The sequence below is a fragment of the Amphibalanus amphitrite genome, unplaced genomic scaffold (assembly GCF_019059575.1).
Source record: "Amphibalanus amphitrite isolate SeventyFive unplaced genomic scaffold, NRLGWU_Aamphi_draft 001919F_arrow, whole genome shotgun sequence".
NCBI lineage: Eukaryota > Metazoa > Arthropoda > Thecostraca > Balanomorpha > Balanidae > Amphibalanus > Amphibalanus amphitrite.
Window position 1 is genome coordinate 72364 of NW_024883412.1, and position 15339 is coordinate 87702.

General features: G+C 48.4%; 1 protein-coding gene across 1 annotated transcript; it reads left to right on the plus strand.

Annotated features, from left to right (window-relative positions):
• Window positions 1-1846: 1846 nt before the first annotated feature.
• Window positions 1847-14443, plus strand: LOC122375783 (the record flags this gene model as incomplete). Its single annotated transcript, XM_043355282.1, has 6 exons — window positions 1847-1987; window positions 4817-5239; window positions 12969-12984; window positions 13266-13392; window positions 13795-13965; window positions 14283-14443. Coding segments are annotated over exons 1-6 (950 nt in total), but the record flags the coding sequence as incomplete, so codon positions are not given.
• Between the last annotated feature and the right edge of the window lie 896 nt (window positions 14444-15339).

A 15339-nucleotide genomic window follows, 5' to 3' on the forward strand; every position in this document is an offset into this window, starting at 1 on the left:
AGCGTAAATTTGCGTTGCTGGGTAGCTAAAAGTTTTGGAGCCCGAATTTGACAAAAGAAATGGTTTGCCGTTTTAAAGATCGTATCAAACAATCTGCGGTTACTCTCAATTCTTGCTTTGAGATAATTGGTGATTTGTTTATCAAACCGTGGTACTTCCAAGCTATTACCAGCACATAACGAACTTCAGGCGACATCGCTCGTCTATGTTTTGTGTCCTTTGCCTCACGTGAGGGTGATGGGTACTACCTACTGGAGTAGGCAAAAGTGATATCATATCCCATTTTCAAATGGATCAGCACCTAAATGGTGAGCCGACCAGGGGGACCGATGAACGTTGTTGTTGTCGTCATCATCGACCATAGGTGGCGGAACGGGGAAGACCTAACCTTGAGTGACCTGGGTCTGAAAGTTATGCAGCATGTGTGAAAAAGATGCATGAAAGGGTGTGCTAAAAAACGGCTGCGCTCCACAACGCCGTTTTCGAGATATTTACATAAACCTACATGGGGTGTCCAAGCATCCCCACCGCCCGGCGCGGATAATTTTCGGCACGTGCAGAGCGCACCTTTGGGGTCCACCAGGAGAAAAATATGCTCAATAACTATGCTGGAATGCATTCTGGGTGGCCTGTGTAAATTTGGCATGTTGAGCTTGCAAGTGCTACCCTCTCTGCCCGTATATGTGACACAGAGTGCAACATCAAAAGGTTTGCACGTGCACAGCACGTGCACCGTGTACCCCAGCACATCTATTTGCACAGCGCCTTAAAGCGCGTGTCCAATAGTGTCAATGTGCCAAATTTGGTGTGCCTAGGTCAAGGTTTTCCGGAATCGGAGGATGCATCCTCAAAACATGTTTTTCGCCCCTGGCGCGTGCATTCCGCACCCCCTGCTGCCGAGCATACCATATGTTAATGGTCAAACACCGGGACATGTGACCTGTGAATTTGGCACCTGTGCCGCGCACCGTTTAATTTGGAGCGTCGCTTAAAGGTTTTTGCCCTTCCCGACTTTGTCGGCACGTGGCACGCGCCACGTGACACCGAATGACCTGTGACATGCATCATCACCTGCCTCAAAGCATTACCCATCGAACGGTACCACCAGCATCTCGATCCGATCATCCGTTTAGACGCAATTCCAATTGTAATGGTTCGATGACCTTTCAGAGCACGGGTTTTTGGCAACGTAAAATGGCGCCTTGTCGGCTTCACTATCTTCCATAGGAGGTCCATTGGGATCGTCAGTCCAGTTTATTTATACGTCCGTGGTACCAACTGACCAAAACATCGAGATTTTGAACTCACATTGTGCAAACACGTTCCACGAGCGACTAACCACCAGCGCCTCTGACTGATGCGCGATAAACAGAGCGTGAATATCGACTCCACGGCTCATTATTGTCGGAATATCGAGTCTTCGTGTCAGCCGGGTGACTAATTATTTAGGGACAGTGCTGAGGGCCGGCGCCGGCCCGATCAGATATGAGGGTGGGGAGTCCAGACATTGGCTTCGATCTGGATTCCTGTGACGTTCTAGGAAAACATCGGATGCATGTTCCCATGATCCGATGCAAAGATCCGATGCATCACACATGTTTCGCAGTTACGCATATTTTCAATACTAATATAACTGTGACTCTATGTTGCGGAGAATATATTCACCAGCGAGAACAACGGGAAAACGATGACCATTACTCACTAATTGATTGACTGTGTCTAATCCGTGTACCCGTGTGTTTAATCCGTGTAATTAGGTGTGTGTATGCTAACGATACGTGAGCTTACCCGTTTGCTCTCACCCTCAGGTATTTGAAGGCTCCATAGCCGTATCTAGGTAATTCACCTTCATCTTAGTCATCAACTGAAGAACAGTCTTACAGACCAAACGTCATCTGAGAGTCGCGAGACCATCCGAGGTCAACTGAGACCATCATGGCGATAGGCCATGTGGCAAAACTTTGGCTGGTGGCCCTGCTGGTAGCAGGTGAGTCATCCACTTATTGCATGCATCATTACGGAGCGAGCGAAGCGAGCGTAGTCTTTCCTTAGATTAACCCGCGCCCTGCTGGGGGTCCTGGATTTCCACGCCCTGCTGGGGGGGGGTGTTTGAACACCCCCCCTTCTAACTCGGCTCCTGGGCCACGTAGCGATACGCGGAAGGCGGCGTTCGAAAGAGCGCCAAAAATAATGAGGAAATCACTTCGGTCAATTTTTTGGTCAGGTCAAAGGTCAGGTCACCAGAGGTCATTGAAGGCAAAATTTCGCCGATTTCCAGGTCGAATGTCGACAATTTCCAAGAAGCCAACGCATAACTCGGGAACCAATAGAGCTACAGCGCCGCGGAAAAGCGCATTCGATAGCCCTATTAACGCCCTTTCTGAGTAATCTTCTCAGATTTGACCTAACGTCAACGGTTTTGCCTGCAGGGGGCAAAAACTGCAAAAATAGCCGATTTTTTCGGAAACAGTTTTTCTGCAATAACTTTTGACTCAAGCCTTGTACGAGCTTACTTTTACCGGCATCGTGTTCCTCTCGTCAAGACGCATCGAATGAACTTTAACTTGACCTTGAAAGGTCAACTTGAAAATTTGACCTCAGGTCAAGGTCATGACCTGACCGGAAAGGGTCATGATGCATATCAGTCGATCCGTATCGTTGAGCTGAACACATCTAAGGCGTTTTCATCGCTCTAGCATGCCTCTATCAAAAGTTATTTGCGAAAAACTGTTAGATACCATTCGTGACCTAAGATGACCTCAGGGCATAAACAGGGGTCACGGTCACCATTTTCATGTACAGTGTGTCTAAACCACTTGTAATTCAGTGTTTGGGAGTGTTTATAATGTCTTTCGTCCAAAAGAGGCGCATTTCAATTTTCTCCCATTGACTTATAATGGGGAGGTCGCAAAATTGACCTGACCTTAGGTCATCGATATCAAAATTTTGAGATAAACATTTTGTACATGCTATTGTCCTTAGCAATCGCTGAAAGTTTCAAAGCGATCGGTCACTCGGTGTAGCTATGACAGACATTGAAACTTTTTATGAGGTGAGGTCACTTCAAGTGACCTGGTGACCTGACCTTGAATGACCTTGGTCTGAAATTTTCACAACATGTGTAGAATTGATGTATGATAAGGTGTACCAAAAACGGCGGCGCTCCGCGCCGCCGTTTTTGAGATATTCGCGAAAAACCACAAGGGGGGGTGTTCAAACACCCCCCCCCAGCAGGGCGCGGGTTAACGGAAATTTCTGAGTATGAGCGGCCGGCCGGCCGGCCGGCCGTGGTCACGCTTTTGCGAGGCTTATATCTCAGCAACCACTTGACCGATTTACACGCGGCAATTTTTGTAGGGTAGCTTCATTCCTTCTACCAAGTATTGGACTATTCCCGATGCAAGTGGGTGACCCCTTATGCACGTGCCACGCGCAAAACGAAGAGGTGTCCGTTTTGCAATTGTTGCAATATCTCGGTAACTACTTGGCCGATTGCGCTGAAAGTTGGCATGTAGGTAGGCACCCACTAGGCACTGCATATCCATGTGCCAGAGTTGGGGCGCTGCTGCACGTGCGCACGTGCAGGGGTCGTTTCCAGATCTCGAGAACGGCTCCACCGATTGCGCTCAAATTTGGTACACAGTTAGGGACCGGTTAGTAGGGTGCCGTGCGCAAGTCAATTGGGACCCATTTTGCACGTGCGCACGTGCAGGGTGCCGCTTCCAGATCTCGAGAACGGCTGGGCCGATTGTGCCCAAATTTGGCACATCGCTAGAGACCGGTTAGTAGGGTGCCGTGCACAAGTCAGTTGGAGGTACCCCCTCGCAATTTCGCACGTGCAAGGCCCACCCTCTCGCTCGCTCCGTTAGTCGCCCCAAAAGGCGTTATACTGGTTATATGAGCTGGAACACTATTGTATGATGACAACACCTTATATATCACCTTATCTCGTGCAATTTTTGTATGTTTTTTACACCATGCTCTATCCAGCTTCGATCGCCTGTAACCGGATACAAAAGCACGTTAGCTCGGACGAGATTCCTCGCTTGTGGTGTCACTTGATTTGATGCTGCTTCAGGGCTTAGTTCCTTTTGCTATAGAAAGTTCTTCTATGCCGCACTTTAGCCCATTTGAAACTTACAGGAATGGAATGTATAACGTTATATAGCAATGATGCTTCGCTTGTGACGGCTACAAAGTATAGTTTTGTTGGGCACCGTACAACTATCGGACTAATTCCACTGTCTTTGCTTTGGTAAAATAACAAAGCAACCAATTCCGCTAACAAGTTATAAATTTCACATACGTTTTGCCTCGTGTTAAATTCCTAATTCTCATTGTGGCATACTTGAATCAAGCCTGCATGTGCTGTATACAGACCACGTGCATGCCTTTTCAATGAGCTGAACGTTTGCTTACTAATTTATGCAGGATCTAGTCAGGGAGTAATTTCGCTCCGTCTTCCAGTTACCGTTTTGATTTATTAATTGAATTTAGTTGCAGCCACATTGCATAACGACACGACAATGCAAAGGGCTTCTAAAAGGAGACATTGTTAGAAGGAAAGCTCTGTTTTTCGGCTTTATTTTCTCATGCGGTGATATTTTTGAGAACAAGTCCGATTACGATCTAACAGCGAGTGCCGTTTCTTCACAAGGCAAGATCGATTCTGAATTACCATTTTTGGTAAATGCCGTTTTACGAAAGATAAACGATCCGCGCTTAGCATGGAAAACGTATTATAATCTTTATGTTTGTTTTCTGTTTTTGCTTCAAATGTTTTATCTTGTTACCAGTTATTCCTGTCATTTTTCAGTTGCACTGTCTGCGACAGCCACAGCTGCCACGACAGCCGCCGCTGGCACGGAGACGACTGCCAAAACTGACGCTGCAGATGACAGCATGGCAGCCGATGGCGCCGTGGAGAAAACCACCGCGGCGCCTCAGGTCGACCCAGCTCCTGAAGATGGCCCCATGGACGACCCAGACGAGGACGAAGACGACCCTCCCACCGGCGTCGGAGCCGCAGCTGATGCCGGAGCCTCCGTGGGAGATGATGTCGAAGAATCCGTTGAAGAGGACGATGAAGAGGAAGAAGAGAAGGCGGGGACTGGGAAGCGGTCGGTGCAGGACACACTGAACATCGTCAGGGGAAAGGCGAGCTCGACCTGGGAGGCCACGCAGAAGAAGCTGAAAGATATGTTTGAGGAAAACAAGGAGAAATTCAAGAACACCGTAGGTGAGTTCCTACCTGATCGTTTTGATGCAATACATACAAAAAAAGAAATATAGATACCCTAAGGCTTAGATAAAAGTGATATGCCCTGCTGCTCTAACTTTTTGGAGAAGCCGTTTGCACTTCTTCAATGCAAGACGAAGTGCAATCGCGATTGATATAAGAAGCTTGAATGTGCTTGGCCTGCACAACTGCCACGCAACAGTTTTTTTTTTGGATGACAGCACAGTGGTATTTGGCTGCTTCGGAATAAGATTTGATGGGGGGGGGGGGCTATATTGCAGAGCCAGGTTGAAACGAGGGCCAAACATTTTGACGTCTACGACCTACGTTCCAGTTCCTACTAATGTTCGTTTGAACGTTATACGCTGCATAATTACTTAGAACAATTAGCACAGATTCGTCAATTACTATCACTGCAAATATTTTCAATCATGTTGAGTGCCTATGTGCTTTTTGCAGGACTCCAGTGACCGACATAGTTCATTTCATAGCACGCTCTTTAGTGGCACACGGCCTTTCAGCTAATGAATGGGCATAGACCTGGCGACCTATTCATTGAATATGCCAATGCCTATGGGCTATGACGCGCCGGCCGAAAGGACATCGTCATAGGTGCTTTGAAGTCCAACTTCAATACAAATGAGCTTGGACTTTAGTGCCAATAACTGCAGTGCTCTACTGCCCACATCATATGGCTCGAAAGGCCGTGTTCTATTGACCTTCAACCCACACTGTTGGCTACTTTAGCCGTGCATGTTTTGCTTTTTATCCCTAACTAGGACTACGAAAATAAATGAATAGCAACTAGCAAGCTGTGCCCAGTGCTGTGAGAAACGCTTCAAAATAACGAGAAAAAGATAATGAAAAAACGACGGGTAGTTACAGTGCATTTAAATCGAGCTCTGTATACGTTTGCCATTAGTTACCAAAGTCTCCTAGAGCTAGCTTTCCATGGCTGGTCCTGATTCAACAAAATAATCTTCCTCCGTCTTTCCGGTGGTAAGGTTCCTTTTTATCTGGGAAAATGAACGCTTTATCTGGTCCTTTTATCAGCGCGTGCTGCACGAAATTCCCTCCGGCATGCAGAATTACTGAGTTAGGGATGATCGAACGCAGATCGATCGGTGTTCTAGCCTACGCCCCTGAGGACAGCTCGGTCGTTTACATATAGCACGGTGACTGAGATGTCTTATACTTCCCTCCACGGGCGTAGGAACGTCATGAAAAGTGGGTGGGCCACCCTGTCAAGGGGCCTCCTCTTCCAGGGGGCCTCCTATTTTCAGGGGCCTCCAACTTTTGCCTCATCCTGCTGGCTGCTTTCAAGTATGACCTCCAAATCTAGCTTCTGAGATCAGGCAGATGTACCCAGGGGCGTAACCGCTAAAGCGAACAGTGCGGAAAGTCCGCACCATTTTTAAAACTTCTTCCCCCTCCGATTTTTTTAAAAATCTATTTGCCGCAAACGGCGCATGACCCCTGAAAACCCTTACACAAATGTCTTCCTCGTTTCCCAGGTGCCCCCATTAGCTTCATAGGCGCCCTCTTTGGCATATAAGCGCCCTATGTGCCTATAGTCATCAGAGACATCCCTTTATGTCCCACAGTCGCCCCGTTGTCGCATACAGGGTTACAAAAAAAAAAAAACGGTCATCACCAAATTTCGAATAACTTCGGAAGTCTTATTCAGATCATCACCAAACTTCGGCCACTTAAGGTCACACCATATAGCATACATCCACCAAGTTTCAAGTCTTCACTACGAATACTTTTAGTACAGTGTGTGTTTTACTGACGCTCCACAATGTGCTCCTGGTGAGCGCCACGGCGCTGCAGGGCGTAGGCACACTTGCATCCGGCGGGCAAAGTTGTCGATAACCCGATGGCTGTGCACTTTACAGAGTGCAGTGGCCTCTGGAGACAGTGCTCGGGGGGTGTGCTACCCCTGAAACGTTATTCTTATCGGGTTATCGGCAACTTTGCCCGCCGGATGCAGGTGTGCCTACGCCCTGCAGCGCCGGGGCGCTCACCTGGAGCACATTGTGGAGCGTCCGTAAAACACATTGTGGAGCGTCCGTGTACTAAAAGTATTCGTAGTGAAGACTTGAAACTTGGTGGATATCTGCTACATAGGTGTGACCTAAAGTGGCCGAAGTTTGGTGATGATCTGAATAAAACTTTCGAAGTTATTCGAATTTTGGTGATGACCGCTTTTTTGTGTCACCCTGTACAATGTGCGCTTATCATGGGCGTCTCTCTTTTATGGACACTTGAAGGCGCCTCTCTTTGCCATGCCGGCGCCCCTGTTTCTTATGAATGCACCCCCATGGCATTGATCAATTGCAATTTGCAGACCTCTATTGCATGTGGACGCCCATATATGTAGGCCTCAGAGGCGCCCCTCTTTCGCATTGAGGCGCCCCTATGGGCTTCATAGGCGCCCCTCTATTGCACGTAGGTGCCCTACTGTCTCAGAACCGCTCCCCTTTGGCATACAGACGCCCATCTTTCGTACGGAGGAGCCGCTGTGGTTCTTAGAGACGGCATGGTGCTCCGCTCCCAGACGCAGATGGGGCTCTCGGAGTCGACAGTGTGGGACCTTCAGTCGCTGATGGGTGCCCGCCAGATGTGGACCCTCGGAGACGCCGGTATGGGGCCCTCAGAGATGCCGGTATGTGGCCCTTAGAGACACCGGTGTGGAACCCTCAGATACTTCAGTGTGAAGCCCTTACAATTGCTGGTGTGGAGCTACGAATGCGCTGGCTTAAATCCCTCAGAGGCCGGTACATGGACATTAGAGCTCAGTGAGAGTTTGTGTGGTGCCTTCAGTGGCCTTATGGAGCCGTTAGACATCAACATGGTGCTCTCAGGAGCCGGTGAGTCCTCAGAGTCACCGGTGTGGGGCCTTCAGAGCACCGAGATACTGGTTTGGGGCCCTCAGAGATGTCGGTGTGGGTCCTTCAGATGTACATATACATAGAGCCTTGAGATGCACAGGTGTGGTGGCCCACAGAGGCGCCGGTGTGGGGCCCCCAGAGCCACCGATATAGGGCCCGAAGAGACACTAGTATGACCCTCAAAGGCGCCGCTGTGTGGCGCTCATAAACACTGGTGTGGAGCCATCACAGGCGGGTGGAGCCGTTAGAGGCCGGAAAGGGCCCTTAGATGCCTACAAGGAGCCTTCAGAAGCCGGCGTGGCACCCTTATGGGGATAAGCGTGTCTACTTAGGAGCCCTTGAGGTGCTCTCATCATGGGCTCTGTGGGGCCCTACCGAGCCGAAATATGGCCACGGCCAGTTGCCGCCGCATGGCTCTTTGGACTATCATTCTCAGGGGCCTCATCTGCCTAGTTTGAATAGAAGGGCCTCTCAGACCATCAGTCTCATGGGCCTCCTCTGGCTAGTATAAATAGAAGGGCCTGTTAGACCATCAATCCTAGGGGCCTCTTCTGGTTAGTATAAATAGAAGAGCCTCTCAGACCATTAATCTCAGGGGGCCCCTGTGGACAGTATAAATAAAAGGGCCTCTCAGACCATCAGTCCCGGGGGCCTCCCTAGAAAAGTGTAAATGTGGATAGAGGGCCCCCTCAGATTCATTACGAGTGGACCTCTCTGACTATCAGTCTCAGGGGCCTCTTGTGGCCAGTATGCACATAAGAGCCTCTCAGACCATCGGTCTCAGGGGCCTCTTCTGACTATTTATTTATTACTTATTTATTTGACATCGTAGGCTCATTCCACAAAAATGGCTATTCCTGAACCAGGGTCGGAATATAAAATGATGGGTGTCGTGGGAAAAACATGCGCACGCACGCACACAGACAGACATTCGTTCGCAGTCACTCTCTCACAAACGTGTCGTCATGAAGTATTGCTAACGGTCGGCCGCCTGTTGTCGCAACAAGTGCCGGCGCAACTCTGCCTTGAACGCGCGCAGGTTCAGGTCACACATCGCCGGTGGTAGGCTATTAAAAGCTGTCACGGCGGTAAAGAGGAATCGTCTCCTCCCGGACTCCGATTTGATTCTGGGCACATGTAGCATATCTATCTGTCTTGTGGCTCGCTGATGTACGTCACGTCTATGCACTATTCTACTCGCGATTGACTCGGGCTGCGCAGTGACCAGCATACGTTTTAATAGGGTCAGCACATGGTATAAGTACATGTTACGCGCGGACAGCCATCCCAGGTCACGCAGGACGTCACTAACATGATCAAACTTCCGACGCCCCGATATCACACTGGCTGAGAAATTCAGCAGCTTTTGCAGACGTGCGAGCTGAGTGGTATAGTGTGGACTAGTGTGGATAGAGGGCCCTCCCAGACCACCGGTTTCAGGGGCCTCCAGTGGCCAGTTATATGAACAGAAGGGCCTCACAGCCATCAGCCTCGGGGGCCTCTTCTGACTGGTGTGAATATGAGGGCCTCTCATACCATCAGTCTCAGGGGCCTCCTCTGCCTAGTGTGAATATAAGGGCTTCCCAGGCCATCAGTCTCAGGGGACTCTTCTGACTGGTGCCGGATTGAGGGACCTCCCAGACCGAAAGTTTTGGGGGTCTCCTGTGGCCAGTATGAATAGAAGGGCCTCTCAGTCCATCAGTATCATGGACCTCTTCTGCCTGGTGTGATTATAAGGGCCTCTCAGGTCATCAGTCTCAGGGGCCTCCTCTGACTACAGTGTAGATGGATAGGCCTCCCAGACCATCAGTCTCAGGGGCCTCTTCTGACTATTGAGGATAGAGGGGCCTCCTCTGACTAGTGAGGGTAGGGGGCCTCGGCTAGACCGCCAGTGTCAGGGGCCTATTCTGACTAGTGTGGATGGAGGGGCCTCCCAGACCAGTGTGGATATTGGGGCCTCCTCAGATCCACTAGGGCCTCTCAGGCCATCAGTCTCAGGGGCTTCGAGTCGAAGCCTTCGACTGATAAGTATGAACAGAGGGCCTCCTTGGATCCATCACGGTCCCTTGGAGTCCGTGCGTGGGGATTCGTTGAACTTATTTTTATCGAGTTTGTTTATTCTGGAAGGTGACGACGTCCTCTCAAATCGAGACGAGGGGCCTCGAGTAAAAAGTGGGTGGGCCAAAACACATGGTTGGCCCCCCCCACCTCGAAAAGTGGGTGGGCACTTGCCCACCTGGCCCCCCCCCCCTGTTCCTACGCCTATGCTTCCCTCCACAAACGGGAAACTATGCCATAAGTGGTGGCTGGCGCTCGAAAGCTATAACACAAATGTTACAGCTCAGTTCAGCGGAAGCATGACAATGTTTTCCCAGATTTGATTTACTAAAAATGATCTTACATCGCGAATAATTAAAATCATAGCACAACAAGGGGTGGTTATAAGCCCATGTTTACAAGCAATAGCTCTCTAACCTAATTTTAATCAGCCTCAAAATATGTATTGCCATCCTTTCCTATCCCAAAGCAACAAACAATTTTTCGTATACCTAAACTTTTTCTTAGCATTACATCTGGTAGCTTTTTTGCCGATTATGGTGAAGCGTTTAGCCTATATACAGTCAGAGACAGAGTGAAAGAGCACTCGTGAGTCTGCGCCAGTGGTACAAAAGGCCATTTCCAAACCTATAGAAGCCTATCGAACCCAGTATTGGATGTTTCTTCAACGATGTTTCTTCAATCGCTTTTAAGTTTTTTTTTGCCTCTGTTTGATGTCCACATCAAAAGCGGCTATTCGACGTTGTAGCCTGAACCCAAACAACAGACCCGCAGGCGCCATTCATGAGCCCTCTCTCCTCCCCTCCCACTCTACCCAGACGGACAGAGGACCGTCATGCCGCTGACAACCCCAATGTGTCACCATGCCACTATCCGTGACCAGCCCCGGTCCGGCGCGTCGAATCGCCTAATGAATAGGACCGGCCGTGCCAGCCCCCCCCCCTCCGTCGGACCCCCCTCCCTTCCGGAGGTCAGGAGAAAGGTGTGGGGAGGGGAGGGGTCGTGCAAAGAGGGACGTGGGCTCCTGGCACCAGTTCATGCACACAAGGTCTTGTCACACGAAAATGGCGGCAGGACAGAGGCTATTGTTGGTGTTTCGCCATGTCGGCTATTGATGGTGGTGTGTGGAGGATGCTGAAAAAATGTGACCTCTTGGGTGCTTTAGCGTGATAATCACATTGTAAAATATCATAGAAGCTATTGATTCCTCCTGCAGTTGGAACGGTGTCGAACTGGGAAGCTAACACCATCGTTGCGTAGGAAATAATAGGGTATTGAGTGGCTCACATCAGCGAGAGCCTCAGCCACTAATGAGTTTACTTGCCATCGACGCGGGCAACGATATTTGCATAATCTGTAATAAACCCCAATATCATCCGAAGTCGAGTAAACAGACGTTATTTTGTAATGACGACGGCTAACAGCCGCGCAGAATACTGCTTCAGATAGGCAGGATTTTGCTATGTCTTTGGCGTAACTTAGTTTTGCGATTGCTCATAGTTACCAACAGATATTAGCCCTCCAATATGCTTCCCAGCCGAGTTCGGCTTGTTATATGTCGGCGTATCGATTTATATTAGTCACAGTCACGCCTTGTCACATATATTCTCTGACTATATATCATGTCACCACGACCACCGATAGGCTTCGGTCACACGCTGTTGCCTCAAACAGATGTCTTCAGTCTTCAGACACCAACCGTCGCCGCGCGCGGCCGGGGTCGATCATGTCGCCTGGAGCACTGTGACGTCACTGAGCCCACCAGTGACGTCACTGTTTAACTCCCGCCCACTGTCCACAACAGAAAGCGTCCATGGATACGGTAGTCGATAACATTAGTGAAGTCGATTGTTAGAACCATTGGGCCGCGTTAAGCTGTTGCTTTTTCGTTGGTATATTTCGTTGATACGTAAAATTTCATTTTATTTGAGAGGGAGAGAGAGAGAGAGAGAGAGAGAGAGAGAGAGAGAGAGAGAGAGAGAGAGAGAGAGAGAGAGAGAGAGAGACAGAGACAGAGACAGAGACAGAGAGACAGAGAGACAGAGAGACAGAGAGACAGAGAGAGAGAGAGAGAGAGAGAGAGAGAGAGAGAGAGAGAGAGAGAGAGAGAGAGAGAGAGAGAGAGAGAGAGAGAGAGAGAGTGAGAGAGAGAGATAAAGGAAGAGAGAGAGAGGGGGAGAGAGAAAGGAAGTGAGAGAGAGAGAGAGAGAGAGAGAGAGAGAGAGAGAGAGAGAGAGAGAGAGAGAGAGAGAGAGAGAGAGAGAGAGGAGAGAGAGAGAGAGAGAGAGAGAGAGAGAGAGAGAGAGAGAGAGAGAGAGAGAGAGAGAGAGAGAGAGAGAGAGAGAGAGAGAGAGAGAGAGAGAGAGAGAGAGAGAGAGAGAGGAGAGAGAGAGAGAGAGGAGAGAGAGAGAGAGAGAGATAAAGGAAGAGAGAGAGAGAGGGAGAGAGAGAAAGGAAGTGAGAGTGAGAGAGAGAGAGAGAGAGAGAGAGAGAGAGAGAGAGAGAGAGAGAGAGAGAGAGAGAGAGAGAGAGAGAGAGAGAGAGAGAGAGAGAGAGGAGCTTGTATATTATCATGATTTGTGGTTAGGTGTGATATTAGGTTAGGTTTCGGTTTGTCAGGCGACAAATTTGTGGGAATGGCTATCATTCATTCATAATTTATAATGTTGGATAAGGACAAACCATTACATAAAACAGCTGTATGTATTTAGTATGTCTTGCAATCTGTGTCTGTACGAGTGACGCTAATAATCCGTTTCCCCCTCTACCCAATGCAGCTGGATGGCCAGATAAGTAAGTTTTTGCTTGATAAACGCCAAAAAGTCCTTGCTTCTTCATGGAAAACAGCGTCGGCAAATGTTCATGCACTGCCAGGCAGATCACCGGTGCACTGATATTCCATAAATTGGATATAATGCCTCGTTTTTCCTCACTTAGCTGGATTTGTCACTAATCTGCCATCGTACCGCAAAAATTAATGTATCCGACAAATATTGGGTGTGTGTATACTACATCTGCTAGGAAACAATTGTTTTATCACGGTATACCTATTTGAACTCAGCTATCATTTTCAGAGTCAAGAATAAGTTCAGCAAACTACCTGAGGATGTCAAAACTAAAATTTTCGGCGGAAACGTCAAAGGTCTCACTCAGGAAGAGATCAGCCAGCTCAACAAGGGTCAGCTCCGGATGCTGATGCCTGTAAGTTATCTCTCTTTGATGTGGCTAAAGTGAGCTGTTGTGTTGTCGGGCTTGTCAGGCTATTGGCTAGCCTGCAGAACTTTTGCCATAGTTTGACCTGATTTGAAATTACAATGGTCACTTTTGGCTCTGCTCGCTGCAAATATCGCTCATGTGATTTTGCATTTGTGAAAATATAACCTGTAAGTGATGTAAAAGACAGCGACAGCGGCAGAGGTGGATCCAGCTCAGAGTTTTTTTTTTGGGGGGGGGGGGCAAACCATAACAATTTATCGATTCTTTCCATGCATCGTCCATAGGCGTAATGTTAAAATTCTGCCGTTTGGGGGGGGGGCAAATGCCCATTTTGCCCCCCGCCCTGGATCCGCCACTGGACAGCGGTTCTGATTTTTTCCAACAGAGGAACAACCTAGCTGTCTGAATCAAACCATCCAAGAGAAGGTGTTTGAGCGTTTCAAGGCTCTTAACGACGGCCAGAGCATGCGCCGCGTGCTGGAAACGATGAACGTAGAGAACAAAATGGACCTCATCGGAAAGATCGCTGAAGTTAACGCCAAACTAGGCAGCAATGAGGTGAGAAACGGGATATCAGACAGACAGACAGACAGACAGACAGACAGACAGACAGACAGACAGACAGACAGACAGACAGACAGACAGACAGACGTACAAATTCTGAAGTTTTCACTTGGCGTTTCTTAATTATCGACACATTTTCTAGACGCGCCTTTATTACCTTGACTTCTTGGCATCAGCTTACTAAACATCTTCTATTTTTGTAATAATGGCAAAGACATGTGATATACCCACTGAACTCTATAATATATCTCTATGTCTCTAATAATTGGCCTCACTGTGGGGATCATTTTTTTTTTGGCATTTCTCTGCAGAGGGCCAAGGAGCGCGTTGTGATGAGCGTGGTGGACAAGCTCGGTGACCCGAGGAACTGGACAGAAGCCGAGGTAGACAGCATGAAGGCAAAGGGCATCCTGAGGCACTACCCGCCAGCCAGGCTGACCAGGCTCAACAACACGGCCCTCATCAACAAAATGTGAGTGAGCTACGGTGTTTCCTGTTTGTTTCTTTGCTTGCTGGGTTAGATGGGCGTGACGAATTTCAGGTCGTTTTGCGGCTGGATACCTAGTTTTCTTCGAAACAAATGTAAATCAGTTGTCTGGGCGGGCAATGAGTTGCATTGTAAACTATCCATATTTCAACATACAGTTCTAATCAATCACGTAAGAGCTGTAGTTATATTTTCTTAATTTCACGTAGCCAACCGGCTTGGCAAGTCAAAGGTTATTGAACGCTACGTAAGATTCATCAAAGACCCGCCGACGTTCGCGTCCATTTCTCAGTTTTCTTCAGTCTATACCGCCTGCAATCGATCTTATCGATATATCGACGTGCAGCCGCTCCATTGCTTTGGTCGTGATGGCAAATGACAGATAGTAAAAACACTGACAACCAAAAGCGGTAGAAGTAGCATGGAGTGAGCGGATTGAAATGAGTGGGACTAGATCGGTTTTGGTTTTGATAATAAGTCAGAGGTGAAGGTAGTAGATATTGAAAGAGTTGACGTTTTACGGATAGAAGAGAACATGTTGTTGGTTTTTGTTTTTGAATGGCGTTGATTAAATGGACGGAGAATTTGGCTAATCGGTCGATTTTCAAAAATATATAGAAAAAGTAGAAGTAAAAGTTGAAAAACTGAAGGGTAATGGAGGCATCAGCATCAGACTTGGAGGCTTTACAGTACACGCAATAGGTGAAATGCTAGATCTATCAGACAGCTACTGAAACAAGTGTTTACGGCTTAGAAAACCCTGGCTTTTGTGACATCGGGGACAAAAACGGGGACACCTTGTGTGTGTGTGTGTGTGTGTGTGTGTCATTAGGCCACACATACCTAGTGTGTTTTAGAGCCAATGTAGATTCATGCTGTAA